The following is a 24,452-nucleotide window of genomic DNA, read 5'->3' on the forward strand; positions in this document are numbered from 1 at the left end:
ACCATCATTAGCTTGTAGGCCATCCAAAACGGGCCTTGGGCCAGATTTGTCCCACCGGCTATAGTTTGTTGACTCTGAACAAGAGGGTACATGGAGTTTAATCTTTTGTGGCTGTGTTATAAATACCATTTGAATTGTTGACACAATTTCTACAAACTTAGAAACTATCCACAAACTACTATCCGTACTACTTATCCATATCCATAAACTACTTCAGTTGCCCTGTCTTATACATGTCCCTTGGTATCCACTGGGGATTGGTTCCAGGAAACGCCCTGCTCCCCTGTGGATACCAAAATTCATGGATGCTCAAGTCCCTTATATAAAATTACATAGTATTTGTATATAAACTTCGAACATCCTTCCACATGCTTTAAATCATCTCTAGATTACTTATAATACTTAACAATGTAAAGGCTATGTAAATAGTTGCGGGCGTGTGCCAAATTCAAGTTTTGCTTTATGGAACTTTCTGGATTTTTTTTAATGTTTTTGTTCCATGGTTGATTGAATTTGTGGATGTGGAACTGGCAGATATGGAGTGCTGACTATATTGAATAGACAAATCATGTGAAATAGTTAAGAAGTTTCCTCATTTCTTTTTTTTTTTTTTTTTTGCGGTACGCGGGCCTCTCACTGTTGTGGCCTCTCCCGTTGTGGAGCACAGGCTCCGACGCGCAGGCTCAGCGGCCATGGCTCACGGTCCCAGCCACTCCACACCATGTGGGATCTTCCCGGACCGGGGCACGAACCTGTGTCCCCTGCATCGGCAGGCGGACTCTCAACCACTGCGCCACCAGGGAAGCCCCTCATTTCTTATTTTAACCATACAGACAAGTCTCACCTCTTTCAGGAAGCCCTCCACAATTCCTCCAGCTCTTACTTATTTTCTTTCATTAAATTCCTATCTTAAGCTTCAGCATTTGGATCACAGATATATTTAGTTTGGCCTTCACTTTTCTTAATGGAGCTAAAATTTGCAGGCAGAAACATCTTGCAGTACTGAGCCCAAATGCCCATAGTCCTACAGGCTGCTGGAGCTGCATGGCAGCTGCCCAGTTTCCACTGCATGTGCCGTTTCTTCCCCCACCTCTCATCTGATGTGCATGACTTCTCCAGCTGCGTCAGCTTACTCATTGTTCATTTAAGTTGCACTCCTGGTTCCTCTAAGATTTTGAATTTGTGATTCACAGTATAGATTCTACATCCATAATTTAATACCTATATTGTTTTCTTACAGTTCTTTTTAAAGTTTTAAAAGTACAGTCAAGTACAAAAATCGTATTATGAGCACCCGCGTGCCAACAAACTGGAGTTAATAAATATTAACATGGGGCTTCCCTGGTGGTGCAGTGGTTGAGAGTCCACCTGCCGATGCAGGGGACACGGGTCCGTGCCCCGGTCCGGGAGGATCTCGCATGCTGCGGAGCGGCTGGGCCCGTGAGCCATGGCTGCTGAGCGTGTGCGTCCGGAGCCTGTGCTCCGCAAGGGGAGAGGCCACAACAGTGAGAGGCCCGCGTACCGCAAAAAAAAAAAAAAAAAAAAAAAATCTTAACACGTCATCGTTTGGGTTTCAGATTTTTAAAATAAATAGCAGGGCATCCCAGGTAGAGTCGGTTTTCTTGGTATTGCCCATTTTCAGAACCTTTCCCCTCACTCCCTACACAGATCAACCACTGATGTGAATTTGATGTATATCCTTCTAGTATGTCTGTCGATACTTTTAATACATACTTAATTATCCATAGAAATATATGTGGTATTGCTTCGTGTGTTTTTAAACGTGTAATTATCTAAATGCTCTCATTCCTCTACATGCTTCTGTCTCTCAGTATTATCTGTCTTGGGACAAATCCATCTGATCCAGACACATGATGCTGTGGCATTATGTCGTGACATGAATATGCACAATTTATTTCTCCATGCTCCTGTCGATGGACATTTAGCCTGTTTCCAGTTTTGCACTATTACAAACAGTATTGTCCTATCTTTGTATATGCCTCCCAATGCATACACAGAAGTTCTCAGAGCTGCATACCTAAAAATGGAATTGCTGGGTCACGGTGAAATGGCATTGTCACCTTTATTTTTGCACTGTGTTCTAACTGTTTTACCTATTGGTCATTTCTGCAGTTGAGGTCTTTTTTAGTCTGAAAGATTCATGAGGTTGGCAACTGTCTTATTTGTCATCCTCCGCAGCCCTGAACATGGAGGCCTGTGCATAATTGGGGCTCAGCAGATACATCGAGAGTGAATAATACTATTGGCCTGAACTGAAAACTATTTAAAAGAAGGGGCTGAATTTTATCTTTTTCCTGATTCTTTTTATCTCTTGGTTCAGGATTTGACACAAAGTAGGAGACTGAGAAATATAACGACAGAGAAAAACTAGGCGCCTCTCCTTCCCCTGCTCTTTTACATCTCTTTTGACTCCCAGATATTTCCTCCTCTCTCAAATCCCATCTTAAACATCCATCTTCTCCCTCTTGTTTCCACCTCTTAGGTTCTCCTTCATCACCCAACTCCTGGCTCATCTTTCACAGGTTCACAGACCACACTCCCATTGTTGTGTACTTTAAACTTTGAAACCCGTTGAAGGAGCTTATTAAGTTTTGAGAAAAGAGTCAAAGTTGTTTGGACACTGAATGGTTTCTTTCAGTGCATTTAAAAATCAGCTTTCTTTCTTTTGCCTCTTCAGGTCCAATGCCTTTTAGTCTCTTTCTCAATCTTGCCTTCTTCTCTCCTGGTACTTATTTTCAAACCTTTTAATCCCTGCCTCTTTTCACCATCTCACCCAACACCATATCATGTAACTAACCCAGGCTCTGCATGCAGGATTCCTGGCTGTTGCTTCCCTACCTATTTCTATTAAGGTCTAGTTCATGTCTCACTTTCACTCAATGCAATTCCCCTGCAGCCGCTGACCTCCTTTACTACTAATCCCTTCTACACCCTAATGGGAAAACAGTCAGGTGGCGTGGACGCACACCGAAAGCCAAGGATGTGGCCTGAATTTCTGGAGACCAGCAACTGCTGGCCTCGAAGCCTGGCCTTTCCAGGACACTGCTCTTTCTGCTTTGATATGAAATCGCTCCTCAGCAGCTTCCTCCTTGGATGCAGAGAGGAAGGGCCTATGGCGGCAAAAGAGGCGTAAGGGAGCCTAGGCCTTTCAGAGAGAGCTGAACTCCGTAGGAACACTTAAAGGAGGACTCAGGAATCCACATGTGTCAAGTTGCTATTACAAGAACATTGATCATTTCTTTATTCAACAATATGTATTGAGTGCCCACTACAACTTAGGCACTGTTCTAAGAGCTCCAGGAGCTGGGCTAAGACATAAACAGGATAGCCAAGGTCTCTGCTGATGGGAAGTTGCTATGTTCTGCAGCCTCTTCTGTACCCTACAGAAGAAAGGTCAGTTTTGTATGAGGTTTATTTCAGCTCTAATATTTATGGAATATTTTTCCATATCCAATTGAGTTTTAATGGTGGTGGTGGTGGTGTGTGTGTGTGTGTGTGTGTTTGTGAGAGAGAGAGAGACAGGGCAAGAAAGATTTCAGGGTTACCTCTAACTTCCAAAATTTAAACTCTAGCTGTGGATTCTGATTACTGCTTACCTCTTAGTCTGAGAAAGAAGAACATGGTCAGTGAATGGAAGGGAATATCACAAAATATTAAAAGTGTTTACCTCAAGTGGGGTTTTTATTTTCTCAGCTATAGATATTTATAGTTTTCAGGGTTTTTGTGAGAATACATTCTTTTTATAATGAGAAAAGGGAAATCATTTATCAAAATTTACTCATGAAATAAAAAGCAGCTTCCAGATAACAAAAGAGTAGAGGCTGCATTTAGGTATGTGTAGATGATTGTGTGGGTCACACTTACTCTACCTTTGAGGTCATGACCTAGAGGAAGGGAGAGTCATAACTACCCACCATCACTCCCCAGTGCTGACTAATGCTCTGAGTAAATTAATACTAAATCATTTCAAATAAGCAGGCTACTAGAGTGCAATCAAAGACAAGAATGGAAAAAGACAAGTCCCACTAATAAAATAAAAATTCAGGAAATTGCTAGATAGTGGCTCCTGATGAAGCAGTGCTCTAAATAATCTTTTCAAGGTCATCTGGTTAATTTATGCTGCATTTGTAAGTTATTGCGTATTTTAAAAATTAATGAAAGATTTAATTATAGCAGGGTTGCCCATGACCTTTTGTGAAATGACTTCATCATAAATCTGCAGGTATTTCAGAACCGTTTTCCAGGTTTCTAATAATTTGTTCTTAAATTAATGACATCCAGCCAGTGAAAGGAGTTGAGGCGGAGTAAAAGGATTGAGTTGGGATTTGTGGTTTCCTAGCAATGGCTAATTCTGAGTCCTGGACGGAGGTGGCAGAGAAGATGGTGTGTGACTCACCAGAATGGTTTAATTAACAGCTGGTTCAATTGTTTACTTAGAAGAATGAGAAATAAATCCAATGTGTCAATAGGGGAAATTGCAAGTAGCTAGTCTGGGTCATTGCAGAGCCTTTGATTTGGGGCACGTTTATTTACATGTCAGTGTGATGGCAACACCTAGACCAATGGGAGACTCCCTCTTCCCTGGTACCCAGAGGGATGCCCCCCTCATTTGTGAACTGAAGGTCTATGCCTGCCCTCCAGCCTGCTGGCCATCCATGAAGTCCAATTTAGATTCCGTCACCCTAATATCTCTGACCTTCACCCACCTTAGGGGCTTGATGAGAGCAGCTAAGCTGTCTCTGGAGGGGAGCTCATTTCCCTAGAACCCAGAATACATCATTGTCTGTGTCATTCTGATGACTCATTCAGCCCATTAGACTGTGCAGAGGAATGACAGATCTCAGCACATCAAAGAAAATCCTCTCTTAGAAGAACCTAGTAGCACACATTTATAGTTCCAGAGTTGCAGGCTAGAGCTTGGAAAACCCAGAGCTCTCTTTAGACACAGGAGCCTTAAGGAAAAGCCAACAAAATGTGGAAAGTGGGTCTTGTCTGAAGCCTTCCCTGGTTAACCATAGCCCTGGATGTGATCACGTTCTTCCAGCAATTACTCCTGGTACTATTGTCACATGTGGCACACCATGACTCAACCTGCAAGCTGCAAAGGTATCCCTGTGAAAAGCAGTCAGTGTTGGTGAAAAAATTGTGGTTCGGGTGACTTGTGTTCTAGTCCTTTGTGTTCTTGAGCAGACCACTACTTTACTTTGGCTTGATTTCCCCAGCTAGCAGGTGAAGGGGTTGGGCCAAAGGTTTAGCCCTAAGGACCCTTAGTCTTGTGTACTAAGACGTAATAGTTCTGTTTGCTCTTTTCCACGGCCCAGGAACTCCCAACTAGAGGCCAAGCCAATGAAGATTGTCATAGTTCAGGTTCAAGTACCTCATTCTCCACATAGTAAGTGCTTTAGACCTTGAGACAAATTGGGCCATAATTGGAGCTCTCTAGGTAACATCTTCTGTGCCTGTTTCTCTTTTCTTACTTCCTCCATCTGTGCTTTCAGTTTTATATATTTCATGGTGTTTTCTGCCTTTTATGCAAGCAGCCTAAGGGACCCCCCCCCCCGCCTGTGCCCATACTTCCGTGCCAAACTGTGCAGTCAAATGATTGCTAATGAGTCACAAAATGCTTAAGAAGGGATATGAGAGCCTTGTTGAAAGCGGTGCTGAGAACTGCGTTATAACATTAGCAGCAGCCGCCTAAATTGGACTCCTGGCTCCAAGAACTGTTCACTGCGTAAACTTTCACTGTGCTAAGGGTGACACTCAAAACATAGGGAAAAAATGCTACAAAAATTCAGAGGAAAGAGATCATTTTTTTCTTCCTAAGAAGGAAAGGAGTGGAAAAGGAAGAAAGATCACAGAGAACATAATAGAAAAGTTAGCATTTAAATTAAAACCCAAAAGAATAATCCATCAGGAAGATAGAAAAATCTCAAAACCTGTATAGTGCAATGATTGTATAATACAAAAACCTACAAAAACTCAAGGAGAAATGGAAGATTTGAAATATTGTAGGGGAATAGTTTAATAAACTTCACATAGAAACCAACAGACCAAGCAGTCCAAAAGTTAGTGTGGTTTTGGATATGAATGATACTATTGCAAGCTTGATTTAAGAGAACTATATGCAACCCTCCACACAACAAATAGAGAATATGTTTTCTAAAAAAACATTTAATATATTTTTTTCAATTGACTAAATACTGGGCTACATACAAAGGCTGCACTAATTCCAAAGAGCTGATCCATTGAGATTATATTCTCTCTGTTCAATCAAAATTTTTAAATGTATGAAAAATAAATTTAAAAACCCCCACCTCATCTGCTTAGTTTTGGTTTTTAAAAGAGAAAATGGTCACTACAAAATACTTAGATTTGAAAAGATTTCCTTCTCCTTTCCCCCCTTCCAAGAATTACTGCATATTATTTGACTTCAGACTTGCAGAATGGGTAGGAGTTGGACAAGATCAGATGTTGGGCAAGATCAGATCCCCAGCAGAGGAAAAGCAGGCGCTAGGAAATCATGCTTCTTTTAGTGGAACAAAAGGGAATTCTGTCTGAGCACAAGTAACACTGTGAAGTAGCAGGAGATAATGCTGCAAAGGTAGATAGGGAGGCTCTTGTATCAAATTCAAAGTTCTTAGCATGATATTCGTGACTAAATCTTGTAAGAGGTTAGGAACAAGAGTAGGTACCTTGGGAGTTCTCTGCATAGAAATTAAAGTTGAAGAGATGAATGTCATAGAAGGACATTAGGGGACCTTTTGAGCCACATATGAAGAACCCATGTCAAGTGTAGGGACAGATAAGAAGAAGGCTTAAGTTACCAACAGAGGTGTGAAGAGGAGGAGTGGGGGGAGAAGTAAGGAAGACGGGAAGGATATGGTGTTACTGAAACAAAGGGTTAGAGAAACTGAGCAAGGCCTCTGCTCCGTGGGAGAAGATTACCATCTGCTCACACAGGAAGTCTAGAAGAGAGATCACTTGGACTTTGAATACCTCAGGAGCACTTCTAAGAGGAGATGGCATTTAAGTCGGGGCTTGGGTAGGTTTTAGGACAGGAAAGACTGAAGGAGGATGTTTCTAATGAAGAACATGGCAAAAATAAGGTGTGAAATCAGGAGTGTGTGTGTGTGTGTGTGTGTGTGTGTGTGTGTGTATGCTAGGGACTCTGCTAAATGTTCCACAGCTATTATCATCAGCCCGTGTGTTTGTGCACACAAACACAAATATCTATGTAGAGTAGGCATTTGTAAAAAGGGAAATAGACCAGTTTGGCAAGAACAGATAGGGGAGAAGGAAGAAAAGTTTGGAAAGGAATATGATGGAATGCTAGTTCTAGGAACGCGGTCCCTATTCTATAACCATAATTTCTGAGTGTGGATGTAGTGTCATTGGAATAATGCTTTAAGACAACTGTCTGGAAATGGGTGGAGGATAGGTTCCTTGAAGATGGATGTAGGGTGTAAATGAGTGAGGGGGCAAGAGGTACTGAGAGCCTGGAATACAGTCTTCAGCAGGAGGAAGAGCAGCCAGTAAGAGCTTTGGCCTCACACGAATGTCAACTTGAAGCCTAGCTCAATCTTGACTTTGAACACGGACCTAGGGCCTCAGTTTCCTCATCTGAAAAGGCTATACCTAAGATTCTCAGGGCTTGTGTGGAGGATTCGGGATAATAATCGCCAGGGAACATTCAGCAGAGTCTCTGGCACCTGATAAGCATGCTATCAATGGTGACCGTCAGTGGTGGCCATTATTAGTATCAGGGCATAGGAGTGGCATACAAGTGGAGTTGGTGAATGTGAGAGATTTTGTAGAAGTGTAAGAAAAGGATTGAGAGTCAGGCTAGAGGTTAAGAGAGAAGACATACTGAGGGCGGAGTCTCTGCTAATGCAGAGGTTTCTAGCCTGATGTCTGAGAATTCAGCTGAGGCAGTAACAGAAAGAGGGAAGTCAGGAAGAAATTGGCAGAGTCAGCTTTGGCCTTGTTCTCTTTCTTAAGGCAGTTCTCTTGTCTTCAGGCAGACAGAGATGGGAGGGGTGGGGGTTACAGGAGCTCAAGGTGCTGGTGCTGGAGTGACTGAGGAGGATAAGGGAAGGGGGAGGGCCTGGGGCAGCTCGATGACAACACGGTATTATCCTAGTGGAGTGCCACCAGCTGTTCCCTCAAAGGTCCGTCTGCAGTGACATCCTGCTAATCTAACTCCCCACGCACTATTGGTTATATCTTTTGCATATGTCCCGTGGCTTCCTAGTGATGAATTCTTGTTCTTTTCCTCTCGGAAAGATTGTGGTCAACCACTGTCTCCTTGAAACTTCTTTCAGCTTTTATAACTGTATAAAAGTGGCGCAGTGGTTGAGAGTCCGCCTGCCGATGCAGGGGATACGGGTTCGTGCCCCGGTCTGGGAGGATCCCATATGCCGCGGAGCGGCTGGGCCCGTGAGCCATGGCCGCTGAGCCTGCGCGTCCGGAGCCTGTGCTCCGCAACGGGAGAGGCCACAACAGTGAGAGGCCCGCGTACCGAAAAAAAAAAAAAAAAAAAAAAAAAAAGTTGGTGTATTTGGAGATCAAACAAAGAACCAGGTTACTATGCAGGGGAGAATCAGGTAACCCAGAGTTGCTCTCCTGTAAAGACGAAAACATCTTTACATAGCCTGCTCCTCTAATTACATTTAGTGTGGCATTGTTTCCACCTAAATTATAGCAATTATATATGAAGATCTCCTTTGAAATCATTTAATTAATGAGTAGCTATCCCTCTGTGTGGATGGAATTCTAATGAAGTCTTTTATTTTTGTAAACCACCTCCCTCCCTCAAATTAATCACTTCCCTACCCACAAGGTTTACTCAGGTCTGGATGGTGGATTAGAGAAGGAGTGTTATTTAGGGTCCCAGCAAATCACAGTTGTTTGTGGAAATCCTAGCACAGACCGTGATAACAAGGGGTAGAGAAACTGCTGCTATTTTTCCTGAGATTGTTTTAGTCCTCCTAAACCTCAAAGGACACACAACTCAACCATGTTCTTTGGCCCAGAAATAAGGGTCGATAAAGCTATTACCCCAATTTTGGAAGAAGTGGATGGTTTTGATAGATTAATTCTACCCATTAATCAACCCAGAACTATTTATTGAGCATCTGTTATATGAAAGAAGTGCCAGTGGAGACAAAGATGAATGACTCTAATTGATAAATCCTTTGTGTATGGGGTCACCAGGAGACAGATAGCTTGTCTACCTGGAGGTAGACATAGGGATTGAAAGAACATAAACTCTTGGAAATCGTCTTTTAGGAGCCATGTTCCACCTAGACTGTTTTTGCATCCCATCCTTTCAGTATATGTGTCACTGCTCAAAAATTATCTTCTGTGAGGAAGCTGAAAGCTTGAGAGATGAAGTGATTTTCTCAAGGTCACCTAGCTAATTTAGTGGCAGACGAGGACTAGGAAAAGACAAGTCTTCTATTTCCTTGCCTACTACTTTTGCCACCATGCCCAGACCACCTGTATGTTCAAAGTTAAACCACCACACAAGAGGACACTTTGTGACCAGAGTCACATTAGCAGTGCAGGCAGATAGCAACAGAGGAGTTTAATAGAAAGAGAGAGATGGTCTCAGGTTTGTAAAGCCCAAGAAGAAGGTGAATCTTGAGTGGAGCCAAAAACTCTCATGAAAAAAAATTCCAGGTGACAAGGTAAAAAGAAAAAGAAAAACAGAAGTAATAAATTTTAATAGATTTTTCCTGAAAATCCATATTGTGAAAAATAGCTCTGAGAATTCATTTATTTTGTTCTGTGGTGGGGAGTAACTTTTTCAGGGGAACTAAAGGGTAAGCTACCTGTTTCCAGACAGTCATATGTATTTATATATGAGGTGTCTACTTTCTGCAAGGCTCTATAGAAGATGTCACACACACACACACACACAAAAGACAAAGCCCGTGCATTTTAGGTTAGTATTTACCTTGCAAAAGGAATTTTGAGCCAACCCTATCGAAATCTCTTGATGAGCAGGGCGTTGGGTATGAGTCTGTGGGGGTCCCAGCAATGAGAATGATGGCGATGGTAATGAATATTTATTGTCAATTGGGAGTTTTCAAGATTTTCACATACATTGTCTTGGGGTTTTGATTATGTTGATGAAAATATGCTTTGAGTTAAGAAGGGGGACTGGGGATACATTTCTGAAGAAGGAGGTCAAAATAGTTTATCTTGGTAATTGCAAGGAAGTGGGACTGTGGATGACAGTGAATTTGAACACGCTAGAAATTAGCTTTTTTGCCAAAGACTTGAAAATGAAGCCACCCTCTCAAATTGCCTTGTTCCATTGGTACCCAATAATCAGCCATTCTTTGTCAAGCAACTATTGTTGAAAAGCTTTATGTGGTCCAAAGAAGTATAAGAACATTCCCAGCCTTACAAAGCTTTCTAATTGGTTGCTACAAATTTGACCAAAAATACAAGAAAATTAAATTCTGGATAAGTGGTCTAGAGCAGTGTTTCTTAACAAGTGGTCCTGGAGACAACAACATCAGCATCACCTGGGGAGTTATTAGATATGCAATAATTAGGCACCCAACACTACTAATTAGAAAGTCTGGGTGTGGGACAATCTATATTTAACAAGCTCTCTAGTTGATTCTGATGCAGACAGTGGAGATCCTCTAGTCTAGAGATAACGGGACCATTTGAGTTTCTGAGGAACGAGAGCTCAGTATTATTGGAACAGTCACAGAAGACTTTCTAAAAGAAGTAGTACCTGTTTTGGGAATTAGTAGTACCTAGTTTTGGGAATTACATTATCCTTTTGGAAATGTTCCACATCTTTGGCTCCTCCACCCTAGCCATCTCTTGAGTTTTTGTATTTAATTCATTTATGAATCACTTTGTTTCCCAAAAAGTTACCACAAGTGGGATGAATATGCTTCCCCTGCTTTACTGGTGAAAGCTTAAAGGAACATTTCCAGGAGATGAGAGGCTTTTATCTGGGAAGTTGATTTCTTGTATTATTATTTAGAAACAGTCTAGGTTTTCACTTTCTCCAATCCAGGACCAGGTGGATCTAGTCAGCGTTTATCACCTCAGAGTGATGGACGTGGTTTCTAATCCCTCTGACTTCTCTGCAGGGTTCTCACTTCTACAGATCCTGTTGTGAATTTTAACATCTGTTTAAGGGTAGTTATGAAAAGGGATGAGAAATGCTTGAAATTAAATTAGTCCTTATTTTATCTCTGACTTAGTTTGCTGTGTTTCTGTCATTTCTTCATCTTCCATGAGCTCCAATCAGAAGAGCAGTGAATGAATCCAGTATTGAACAGAATTAGGGAAGCCAGATCTTTGCAAAAGAGAGACCCTGCATCAGAGTCACTTATGCCCCATAGGAGGGGGCCCACCATGAACTGATAGTGGATGGAGAGACAGGAGTACATCAATGTCTGAAAGTTACTAAGAGGTTTTACCCTACTAATTTTAGTTGGGATCCAGTGAGAAAATGAACAGAGCTCATAATCCTAACATTAAATGTTTAAAAATTTGCATCTGGCACAGGAAAATGACCCGGCGGGAGAGCATACTAGCCAGCCCCTGAGTGGAAATATCAGTGTATCAATTTACAGTTTGGGGAAGGACCTGGAAAACATGGTGTAAGGAAATTTGCGTTAGAAGCCAAAGAAACACTGGTGAAAGGAATGCACCTGTGGGAACTGTAGAAGAGAAGAATCTAAGTTAGTCCACAAGTTCTGAATGAGCCTCTATTTTATGTTCAGTTCTGAAATGAGCCCTCCGATCAGAAACAGATATCCCTAAAAGCCGGGAAGGCCAACAACATGGACATCCTTAGAGGCTCAGGGTCAGTTAGGCCACACATACTTGGATGATGCCAACATCCTCCTCAACATCAGCCCTGGGAAATGGTTAAGCCTGAGCTTGAAGTTCTCTGCTTACTAACTCCTGAGCCATTCCTTTCCTGTGTGGGCAACTTTGTCTATTAGAAAGATCTCTCACATTTTGTAAACTTTTACACTTTTATTTTTTGTTATTTTTTAATACTCAAGAGATCTCCCTAGAGTGCCCATTTATTGGTCTTCCCTCCACTGCCCCTTCCTAAGTCATCCCCAGGTTAACCAGCCATAGTTTTATACCACTCCTTGGATTGGTAGATGAAAAGTGGTCTCAAATCATATCGCCATTTGTATTATTTCTTGTGCCTCCTGTAACAAATTACCACAAACTGGTGGCTGAAAAAAATGGAAATTTATTCTCTCATAGTTCTAGAGGCCAGAGTCCAAGGTCAAGGTGGCAGCAGGACCGTGCTCCCTCTAGTGCCCTAAAGGAGAATTGGTTCCATGCTTGTTCCATCTTCTGATGGCTCCAGGTGTTCCTTGGCTTGTATCTGCATAACTCGTCTTTGCCTCTGTCTTCACATAGCCTTCTCCTCTCTGTATGTCTCTCTTCTTTGTATCTCTTATAAGGATACTTTTCATTGGACTTAGGGCCAGGATGATTTTATCTTCAGATCCTTAGCTCACAACTGCAAAGACCTTTTTCCAAATACTGTCACATTCACAGGTTACAGGGAATAGGACATGGTCATGTCTCTTTGGAGAGCCACTATTTCCTCCAGTACATCATCTGAATCCCTCTCTTTTCCAGTGGTCCTTAAACTTTGGGAACTGTGAACCCTTTTGAAAATCTGATAAAAAGATACATAATGTCTCCATAGATAAATACACACAGGCCAGTAAATGCATATTTTATTTCAAATTTCAGGAGATTCAAACTCCGCTACCACCACCAAAGCCTCTACATGTACTACTCACGTATATCCTTCTTGAGTGGTGACATCCAACACTAAGTACAATTCTCCTTTGTTATGTAGTTAATGTAAAACAGACCAGGATATTTCCTCTTTTGTTCTACAGAATATACAAAATTCTGCATTCATTAATGCATTCTAAGATTACCTTAAGTATTTCTGGTCTTTCTGAAGTGTTTACTTATATTAATTGTGTTGTATACAAAAATTCTTAAGCTGCATCATCATCATTATCATCACCATTATTATTATGTATCCTGAGCTGCACCAAGCCTCATTTCTTTTATCCAATACTTATGTAGTTGCCAGGGAGGGACCTGATATTTTTTCCTGTTATGTCATATATTATTAAATCCAGTCTGTCTCTTCAGTCTGTCAAGACCTTTTTGGGTCCTGATTCTGCCATCAAGCATATTGACTGTTTCTTCCAGCTTTGTGTCATCAGAAAATGCAATTTCCAATGATGACCATTATTTTCATGTCATTAAGTCATTAATAAAAATGATGAACGAGAAAGAGCAGACAGCAGAACCTTGCAGCTGACTACTCACCCCCTCCCTCCTGGTTGATTTTAATGCCTTAATTAGGTACTGTTCAGCCACATAATTTTACTAGCACCTGGCTCATGTTTTTTCATCTTTTCTTCAAGACTGCTACAGCAGACCATCAGATGCCTTGTTGATATCTGGGTAAATCATGTGCCTCATATTTCCTTCTTCTGTATGCCTAGTAATCCTTCATAGAAAGGAATGGGATTCATCTGACATGATGTATTTTGTGATCTATAAAATAACTGTAAACTGTTTGGAGTACGTAGAGTGTTTTGTTTTTTGTTTAGCATCACTAATATCCTGCTACTCAGAGTACTCCAATCAGGGAAGACTTTCTAGAGGAGGTGGCATTCGAATGTGGGAGGATTTGGATGGGCTGGAGAGAGAGGGAAGAAGACATTTATCAAGGTTTCTCCCACTGTTTGTTTTTTCTTGATGAGCTTTTAACCTTATTCTCCTCTCTTAAAACAAATAGAAACTTTTTATGAGATAACTGTTTTGTTAAAGATTAGAACTTGACTGACTCATGACCTTTCCGTGAACTGAATCAGAACTAAATGGTAGATATACCTTAGTGTAGACCTGGCATGGATGTATTGGATTTGGAGACCAATGAATATGGCAAGAATGCAATAGAACGGAGAGAACGTCAGGGCAGGTATCCCACGCAGTACTGGCCACACAGTCCAGGGTATTCTAGCCTCTTAGTTGTTCCTACTACTCAGGGCTGAGGTAAGATTCATGCAGAGATCATACGATTTTACTAAAGGAGAGACCCACAGTCACTCCCTCAAAGTCTGTTTAATCTTTTTTTTTTCAGTCAAAGCTCTAAAAAGCTTTATTTAACGAGTAAATCATAGGACAGTAAAAATCATTTCCTAAGGTGTATTTTAAGTTGTGTGATCTACAAAACAATTCTTTCTCCATTTCACAATTTTAATTAGCTCCACCCCACCCCCCAAAGCATCCTCATCTTTCAGATAGCAGAAGGAAATGTCCCTTGAGGAGAGTTAGTCTCTTAGGTGTCACTATGAGGATATTTGAACTTGGGAGGAGGAGAATTCAGGGCTGTGGGCATGATTAATTCTTGCTGGAATGGAAGCCATCCGATTCCTTGAGAGACTTCAGTGGGTTTTGGTTCCTGGCATGACTGGTCTCCCCTTTACATCACTCTGATAGATGCCTTGCATTGTAATTACAAGACATGCCACCTGAGTGGAGTATGGATGATCAGTCTTTTTTTCTATTTTTCTAGAAATGATTGATCATTCATGTTTATAGGGCTATCAACTGCTGGACTTTGAAAAGGTCAATATTGATTATCTAAGTTGCACAGAAAGTGTGCTTCTTTGCTATAGATAAATATGAGTTCCTTTTATGAGACGACTGCTTTTTCAGGACAGGGGGAAAGAGGGTGGTATTCACATGAATTAAGCAATGAGAATTTCAACTAAAACGCACTTAGATTCAGTCAGAATATTGGAATTGGCAAGGTCATACTTTAGATTAGCTAATCCACACCCACCCCTCCCAACATACACATGCACAATTTACAGATGAGAAAACTGAGTCCCTGCCTGTGGACATCAGTAGCTATAACAGTAGTGCTTGCTTTGAGAAGAAGACTATATGTGAAAATACGAGGAGCAGGTCTACCTTTGGAGAAGATTGTAGATGATTGGGGAAGATTTTTCCTTCACCATACCTTTCTATATATGAAATGCTTCCTGTAAAGCACATATATTACTTTTGCAAGAAAAAAAAAGTTGGTTTTACACCCACAGTGAACACTGTGTCAATTGGCTGTAGTTGTGTGGTCAGTGGACTTCCCCTCAATAGCCTTCACAGACCTGGCTTTAGAAGAATCATTAAAGTCTAGGCTGCAATTCCGCCCTCTCTCCCTCCAGTCTTTGTGCACTAAACTAGATGCTATGACTGACTATGGGGCTTTATCTGCTTGCCTTTCTCATTTGTCCCCTAAACACTTAGAGTTTTTGGCCACTTCAGCCTCCACTCGGAATGGCAGTTGGTGAAGGTGGACTACAAATCTATCTTCAGCCGGCACTGCAGCAAAGAGGATTATCAGACCTGGCACCTGCTCAATCAGGTACAGTGCAGGGTAGGGGGTCCTGTCTCCTAGGAAGAGGGGCCACTGCAAGCCCTGTTTGGTCTTATTGGGCCTTCCTATTTGGAGAAGGAAAGTAGTGGGCCATCTGGGGATAATGGTGGGTTTCGGGGGAGGGATTGGAACCCACACACCCAGGTCTAGCAGGGGCAGGTGAGATTTTGGGACCATTTTGCACCCTGGAATCCTGATCTACTCGTTGAAATCACTGAGCAGCCTGGGGAAGTAGTGATAATGGTAACCTGGGATTTTAGTGCTACCCATGGGGAAATAAGCCCAGAAAACTAGGAGACCTCACCAATGATGTGACCATCTTACCTTTTACTGGGAAGCATGAGAGCATTTCTCAGACCAGCCTGAAGTCAGGACCCAGGAGCATTGTGGACAGGACCACAGAGAAGGGGTGAAAGGTGGAGGTGAGGGACTCTAGCAAGGCAGATATTTAGTACTATGCAACGTAGGCAGACTCCTTTTTTCTTCAGAACTATTGGGTCCTTATAATTTGTACCAACAAATTATTATCCTTCTCTTTGTGCCCTTGACTAGGAATAAGGACTGGGACACAGTGGTTTATCATAGAGAGGGAACTTATTGGGTCCACTTCAATTTTACTCTGAAGATGATGTGAAAATTATGCCAGAAGTGGATTCTTTTCCACTGGAATTTCTGCTGACGCCATTCGGGCAATTGCCGGGTGGTCTGTGAGGATGACCTGGAGTGTTTGCATTCTCTATGGAGGTGGAGAAGAAACAAGATGAAGTAGCCATCACTGGCTAGGTTGGGTGGAGGGACAGTGATAGGCCAGCCTCCCATAGTGTTCCTCTTGTTGGGTAGTAAAAGATCAGCCTTTTAATCTTGGAAACTCCTGAATGGTTCCTGGGAGGGAGAGTTCTACATAGAGTGACAAAAAGAGAATGAAGAGGCTAACGCTGGTTTATTTCACCATCTTTGTGTTTTTCTGCCTCTCTCACTATGGACTTTCTTCCTAAGGGGGAGCCTTGCGTCATGGGAGAAAGGAAAATATTCAAGAAACGCAAGCCAGGAGCTCAGTGTGCCCTGGGCCAAGACTCCTCAGGGACGGTGGTCTCCGAACCCTGTGTCTGTGCCGACTGGGACTTTGAATGGTGAGTCCCTGGGCATCTCATTGCCAATTCCAGCTAGACATTTACTCGTTGGGGGGATGAGGGTGAAGGTGAAGCTGGGGAGGAAGGCATGACTAAGAGATAGGTGTGTCTGCTGGCCTATGGGCCTGGCTGCCCCAGTTCCTGGCCAGATGGGATGTCTGCATCCCTGGAAGGAGGACAGGAGGAGGCGATTTCACAGGGAAGATCACTGTTCTATCAGAGCAGCATGTCCAAGGGGACTTCTTTCCATCTTCAGTTAGCATCTGTCCTGGAAAGTCCCAGAGAGGTGGGGCTGGGCACAGAGAGCTCAGAGAGCTGCCACCTTGGACAGTTACCTCCAGAAACGTTAGCTAGAATTGTGCTCTTCCAAATGAGCTCTCTTAGCATCAATTCTTTTTTTCTCCCTCTAATGACAACCACAAAGAATGACTTTGACTCTCACCTATTAGCTAATGACTCACAAATTTCCAAATATTTACCTCCATCTCTGGCCTGTCTCTCCTCTTGGATGGGGACATTTGTGTCCATCTATTTACTCAGCATCCATCTTCCCTTGAATTGCTAACAGGGATTTCAAACTTTGTGTGGCCAAGCAGAATTCTTCCTGAACACCCACTAGTAGAAGCAGTTTTTCAACTTTTCTTAAGCCACCACCCGCCATCCCAGACCAGTTTTTCCAAATTCAATAAAACACACTGATATTCACTCAGTTGCTTGAGTCAAAATCCCAGGAGAGCTTGACTTTCCCCTTTACCCTCAGGTCCAGGCCATCCACAAATCCTTGAAAGTCTCTATTTCCAAAATACATTCTAACTCAAAGCACCGCTACCCATGGCCACTGCAATCTGGATCACTCCAACAGTTTACTAACTCACTCTCTGCTTCCACTCTGGTCACCCTGAAATCTATCCAAAATTATATTTTAAACACCCAAGTCGGATCTTATCACTCCTATACTTGAAGCACTCCAATGGCTTCCCCTCTTCCTTAAAATCTAATCTAATCTTCTGTCTTTGCTCCACTGTAGATGATTGACCCATTGCCATTGTTCCTTAACTTCTTACTCTTCTCCCCTCATTCACCATTTTTCAGCCACACTACTATCTCCTACACTTTGATTAACCCAGACTCATTCCTAGCAAAGGAAACAGCAAGTACAAGAATTTCTTCCACATCTCAGCATGGCTGGCAACTTTGGATCACTCATGTCTCAGCAAAAATAGCAGCTCCTCAGAAATGCCTTCTGAGACCATCTACTCTCACCTACACCCTGGCACTCTCTGGCACATCACCCTGTTTAATTGTCATCTTAGTATTACTCACAAATAGAGAGATTGTGTTTTTTGATTTCTTTATTATTGCCCATCTTTCCCCAGTAGAATGGAAGTGTGTGAGTGCAGGAATTTTAGACATTCTTTATGGTTGCATCCTCCATGCCTAGCCCAAAGTAAGCATTAAACTATCATACGATGTTTCTGAATGTTGTTTCTTTTAGGAGAGTCAAAAACCTTCCCAAACCTGGGAATGGGTGATCCCATGGGTGATCGCAGAGTCATCCCAGGCTGATTCCAGTTGGATGAATTCTTCCTCTGTGTCACAGTCAAAAACTGAAGCTCCTTTGAGATATTTTCATCACCCATTCCAGGTTAAAAGACAAAGCTAAGGGCTCAGGTGTCAGCCTATAGACATGAAAAGGGCAGGACAATGACAGAGCTGCATTAGGGCTTATCTGGTATCTAATAACAGAAATAAGTCCAAATGGGTACAGAACAGCTGCCCTGCCCAGAAGCCTCACCCCCGCCATCCTCATTTCATCCAGCCTGTTTCTTGATTTGTTCTGTAAACCGTCTTCCACTTCCCACTTTCTACTAGGGCTGTAACTGGTAACAGCAAGCCTGCTAGTTTACCATGACTGCCCCCCTGCCTGCTCTTCATCCCTGAACTCAGGCCTTGAAAAGCTTGACTTCAGCAAGAATCATCCACATGGGATGTGCTAAATGGAATTTAATTTAAATGACAGGGTCCTATCTGTAGCCTTTTTGACCCTTTGGAAATAAAGGATATTTTCACAATTGGGAAGAATAATTTTTAATTATTAACCACAATCCAGAAAAATAGTCATAGCAGTGATACAGGAGGCCACTCAGAATTATGGTACATGACATATTGATGTCAACCTGAATATTGCAGAATCTGAATATCAGGCTTCCTTGTGTCCTTCCGCAGACTGACTCCATAGAGGTGCATTGTCTTTGCATATGTCATGCTACATTTTCTCCTGTGTCTCTCTGAACTGTACTAGACCCTCACCCATTGTTGGGAAGGAGGCCTTACAATTGAGACAGAATAGGAATTGTAACATAAATATTTTTTTCTTCAGCAATTACATTAACATTTACTAGTCTGGAAAAAAAAACCCAGCTCTGATATTCAATTTTTGACCTTGGGAAATTTACTTAATCTCTATGACTTCACCTCCCAGGCTATTAAATACAAATATATAACATGTATCTCATTGGGTCCTAGGGAGGAATAAATGAATTCACATACATCATTAATGTGAATAAGGAATTTATCCTAATGGTATACACAGCTTTTGATGCTGCGGTTGTTGTTACTCTTGAACCCCAAGGTTAGGTGGTCCCCATGGTATTGTTAACAAGTAAATCAGAGCTTATACATCCAAATAAGCACTGTCTTCAAAGTTGAACCTTTGGGTGTTATCCATTTATTTCAATGGTGATGGCTTTGCTTAAACTATTTCTGAACCTGTCTTTGGAAAACTGCTGTCAGAATGCATCTATAAGTAAAGAAGTAGAAGGAGAAACCCTTGCAAAGTATTCTGTGGTTCTCACACTTGCATTGGTAGAGGTACCCCCTGGACCCAACACCCTGTAATGTCAGTATCATTACTATGACATTTTAGTGAGAAGAAAATTAGCATCTGGAATGTAAGTTACTTGACCGAAATCACAGTAGCAGTGACAGAAAGAGGTGAGGATCAAATGTAAGTCTAGCTAAATTCCACATTCTCTTCTTCTCTATATCATGCCATTTCTCAAGAAATCAAACAAATCTTTGTTATTTTAGGTACACTTTATTTCTCAGAAGAAATAGGGTCCCCAAGTTTGCTTATTCTAAAATTAAATGATCTCATCCTCAAATGATCTAAGTTAACTGCTGGTGATGAGGTTTAAAATAGAATGTTCCATTAACTCTAGACCCATGCCAAATAAAGTAGTTTTGGCCATTGGTACTAGACTTGTCATAGGTGTATGGTGTTCAAGAAGACTTTGTACAATTTTGAGGGGAGATATATAAGACATGGTGTGTTTGGCTCTCTGTCGCCAATCATACCTCATATTAAAAAGAAGACAGAACCACTTGAGTCTGAGTTAGGACTAACAAACACACAGGACTTGAAGCTGGGTTGGTAGTCATAATCTGAGAACAGAAGCAAAAAAAATCATGTGACCTAAAACTATTTTTGCACTACTTTTGAGTATGGCAGAGAGAGTTTGATTCTGAAATTTCTGGGATTTTTTTGTTGTTGTTATGGTGGTTTTCATGGACAATGGGACTGAGTGTTTAAAATTTTTTTCTTTGTTTTCTTTTTATTTTATTTTATTTTTTTATTTTTATTTTTTTGCGGTACGCGGGCCTCTCACTGTTGTGGCCTCTCCCATTGCGGAGCACAGGCTCCGGACGCGCAGGCTCAGCGGCCATGGCTCACGGGCCCAGCCGCTCCGCGGCATGTGGGATCTTCCCAGGCCGGGGCACGAACCCGTGTCCCCTGCATCGGCAGGCAGATTCTCAACCACTGTGCCACCAGGGAAGCCCCTGTTTTATTAAGTCAACTTCAATAAGCATAGGTATCAGTTAAAAATAGTTTTTCCCTCAAATATAGTTTGTCTGTTTGTCTTTAATGCTCATGCTGCAAAATCCATGTATGGCAACAGTTTCATAGCCCTGTCTCCTTCTCAATGTTCCTTCCTACCAGGAAGTGTTAGCTAAGGAATCTGAAGACCCCAGCTTGGTTAGTATAAGTGATTACCAAGCATATTCCACCTAGTTGTTTCCCTAAGCCAAATCAGGTCATGTTCATTGGATTGATCCAGGCAACTTTTAAGTCTCAGAGACAGCAGGGAGTAGAGACTGGGGAGGATGGATTAAAAGCATTGATTCTGGTGGAAAAGTTAAGGAGTGCAGCCTGGGTTCACAGAAGAATTTTCTGCCCGTATTGTTCTGCTTAAGAAGGAAGACTTTATAGATTCTCAGATGCCTTTACTTGTAGAGCACCATTGACTTCCGCAACTTTCACCCTTCCATCCAGAGCGGGTGTCGGTAACAAGTATGAATTTTACATAAATATTGATGTTTCTACTTAATGGCCTCATAAATCCCCCAGCCTTATGTTTACTGTACAGAACCTCTCTGTAGCAACCTCCATCATGGCACTGGTGAGGGGCTAGGAGCAAATCCTCCATGAGAAGTAAGTTTGTCAGAAACTACTGAGTAATCAGAAAAGGGAGCTGCTCTGAAGTCCTATGAGGGCTCCTAGGAAGTACTTGCCCCCTGGGAGGTCCAAATGCATTTGTTCAGTGAGAAACCAAGTTGGACCAGAGATGATGCCAAATTGTTCTCTTTCTTACTGCTTCATCCAACCACTCCCACAGCAATAATTTTGCTGAGCACCTACTAGGTGCCAAGTTTTTTAGATGGATTAACTTACTTAATCTTCCCAACCAGCTCTTGGAAGGAGAGTCTGTTATCATAGGCATTTTATAAATGAAGAAATCGAGACAAGAGAGGTTAAGTGTAACTCATTCAAAATAATAATAGGCTACTCCAGAGTCTCAAGTCTCAGTATGTCTTTTTTTTTTGCGCACACCTCACAGCTTGTGGGATCTTAGTTCCCCAGCCAGGGATTGAACTCAGTCCCTTGGCAGTGAAAGCGTGGAGTCCCAACTACTGGACCACCAGGGAATTCCCAAAGTCTCAGTATGTCTTAGTGTTTACCTTGCATGTCCAGTATGGCTCCAGATCCACAGAGCGAGTTTATCAAGTGGCAGTGTAGAACAACGAGGGGAAGAGATTTGGGGGCCATAGTACATAAACTCAGGCACGTCTGAAATCTAGTCAACCTTTAGTATTCTGCATATAGGGCCCAATCAAGCATATTTTTTCTATAGACTAGGCATTGTAGAAAAATCGAAGATGTATTAGCCAGAGTTATTGGATGCAAAGAAGGGATGACAGGAGATAATAGAGTATAATTGGGTGCTGAATTTCATGATCCAGACCTAATGCTGTACAGTATAGTAGCCACTAGCCACATGTGGTTATTTGCATTAAAATTAAATACAATGAGCCCACCGACAGACGAATGGATAAAGAAGATGTGGTACATATATACAATGGAATATTCCTCAGCCATAAAAAGGAATGAAATTGGGTCATTTGTAGAGACATGGATGGATCTAGAGACTGTCATACAGAGTGAAGTAAGTCAGAAAGAGGAAAACAAATATTGTATGTTAGCGCATATATGTGGAACCTAGAAAAATGGTACAGATGAACCGGTTTGTAGGGCAGAAATTGAGACACAGATGTAGAGAACAAATGTATGGACACCAAGGGGGGAAAGTGGTGGGGGTGGGGGTGGGGGGGGTGATGAATTGGGCTATTGGGATTGACATGTATACACTGATGTATATAAAATGGATGACTCATAAGGACCTGCTGTATAAAAAATAAAATAAAATTCAAAAAAAAAATTAAATACAATGAAACATTCATTTCTTCAGTTCCACTAGCCACGTTTTGGGTGCTCAAAAGTCACATATGGCAAGTGGCTACCATATTGGATAGCATAGATGTAAAACATTTCCATTATCACAGAAAGTTCTGTGGGACAGCAGTCATCCTACCTGCAAGTGATGGGAATGGTCAGAGCAAAGAGATCCCTGAGGACTGGAGTAATGATGGAAGGCTTCCTACAGGAAGTGGTGATGGAGCTGTATAGACTTGCTGCTGAATAAGTATGAGGAAAATGGGCAGCACTTCCAAGAAAGCAGATATGTGAAGGTTGTTGATGAATAGAGGGGTATGGCCAGATAGGTAGCATGGGGTTAGATTAGGAGAGACACTTGAGTGATGATTGTTTGATTTTTCAAACAATTTCTGAAATGGTTTGGATATAATTATCTTTCTATCTCTGTAGCTACATTGAGGCTATGCCTTAGCAAATGATGATGATGTTAATTGTTAGTCCATTGTTTTTGTTGTGGCTTTTGTTGTGGTTGCTTCTCTTTTCTGAGTGTTCGTGCTGTGGCTGCCAAAAACCTCTCTCTGATCCTAAACCCAGCGTGCTCTACTGTCTCCTAAAATGAGACAGAGACACCTGTGGAACACTCATCCTAGAGCCTCAGCTCCCAAATGGAGAAATGGAGGAACTGGGGGTCGATGAGGCTATGATGGGGTAGTGCATAGTCTGAGAGTGGGATACCCCCTACCACTGGGCCAGCAGAGACCATGACTTCTTGGATGGCTCCAAGAGGCTCAGAATGACATTAGGCCCTCCCTACTGATTAAATGGGTGTTTCATGGGCTTGTACTAATGCTGAACCAGGGATCAGGTGTCTCAGTTATCACCTTTGGTTAACATCATCAGGTGTGTACAATCTTTAACAAGTCATTTCTCCTCTTTTTCTTCTCCTTCCCAATCTGTCACCTGAGGGGATTGAACCCAAGGAATACAGGTGTCCCTTCCTATTCTGACGTGCAGAAGCTTTTTGATTTCTGAACCTTTTCTTGTCTATTCCTTCTTTGGATTGTCTGAGGCTTCTCTCTGGATGGGACTTGGAGGACACATAGGTCCCTATGTGTCCTAAATGGACAAGTTTTCCCAAAAGTTTTTGGAAGTTCTAAACCATTTTATAGTCAAGAAAACCACAGAGGTGACTTATTTCTTAAAGGAAACTATCTGTGTGTTTGCAGAAGCTGTGGCAGCTTACTTCCCAGAGGCAAATCAAACTTTCTGGTACATTCTCTCCAAGTGTCACAATTCAACAGAAAACCACCTTTCCTCAAGAAGCTGGAGCGGCAGCTGGGACTGCTTATTTCCTGACATCGTAAAAACTCCAGAGCTGGGGGGGAGCTTGGGCAGGATGAGAGATTTTAATATACATTTAGCAGAAGTTAATGAAGAAGTCCACAGATTGGGGGCAGCCAGTGATATTTCCATTAATGTTATTAAATATTAATGAGGTGCTTTTTCTCTTTGGGGCAAAGCAGCATGGCTGATGCACCTTTTTAAATTACTACATCACTAACAGGTAGCAGAGCTGAACAGAACTGCTAAAGATGGTTACATTTAGCAAGGAGAAATAAGACATTTCTCTCCTTCCCAGAGCTGCTTAGGAGAACACCCTTCCTTCAGAGATTTCTAATATTTCTTAGGATTCACAGGACATTCAATAGATTTACCTCATAAAGGAAGCAGGGAATTTTCTAGAAATAGTGCAGACACACCACAGCCCAAATCTTTCTGCAGATAAACAATGCTTAGAAATCAGATATTCAGTACTGTACTGGAAAATGTTTAACCACCGGCTCTCTGGGAACAAAGAAACAAATAAATAAGCCCTGATTAGTAGTGTTTGCTGATTGCTATAAATATTCCCACCATATCTGATTTCAAGTTACCAACATGGCATCATTGAATGCAGAATTAGGAAGCACAACATGTATCTATGTATTTACTGTATAGAAACATAGACATAAATGACTTCAAGAGCATAAATAATAAAATGATGTACAAT

General features: G+C 41.9%; 1 protein-coding gene across 1 annotated transcript in view; it reads left to right on the top strand.

Annotated features, from left to right (window-relative positions):
- The window catches only part of SORCS3 (sortilin related VPS10 domain containing receptor 3), a gene marked incomplete at both ends in the record, with an annotated part of 605,283 nt that overhangs the window by 542,032 nt on the left and 38,799 nt on the right, over nt 1-24,452 (top strand). Inside the window, 2 exons of the mRNA XM_082611582.1 lie at nt 15,370-15,487; nt 16,496-16,629. Of these exons, the coding sequence (XP_082467708.1) occupies nt 15,370-15,487; nt 16,496-16,629 (252 nt within the window). The remainder of the gene's footprint in view (nt 1-15,369; nt 15,488-16,495; nt 16,630-24,452) is intronic.

The sequence above is a fragment of the Mesoplodon mirus genome (genome assembly GCF_964341445.2).
Source record: "Mesoplodon mirus genome assembly, chromosome: 2".
Classification (NCBI taxonomy): domain Eukaryota; kingdom Metazoa; phylum Chordata; class Mammalia; order Artiodactyla; family Ziphiidae; genus Mesoplodon; species Mesoplodon mirus.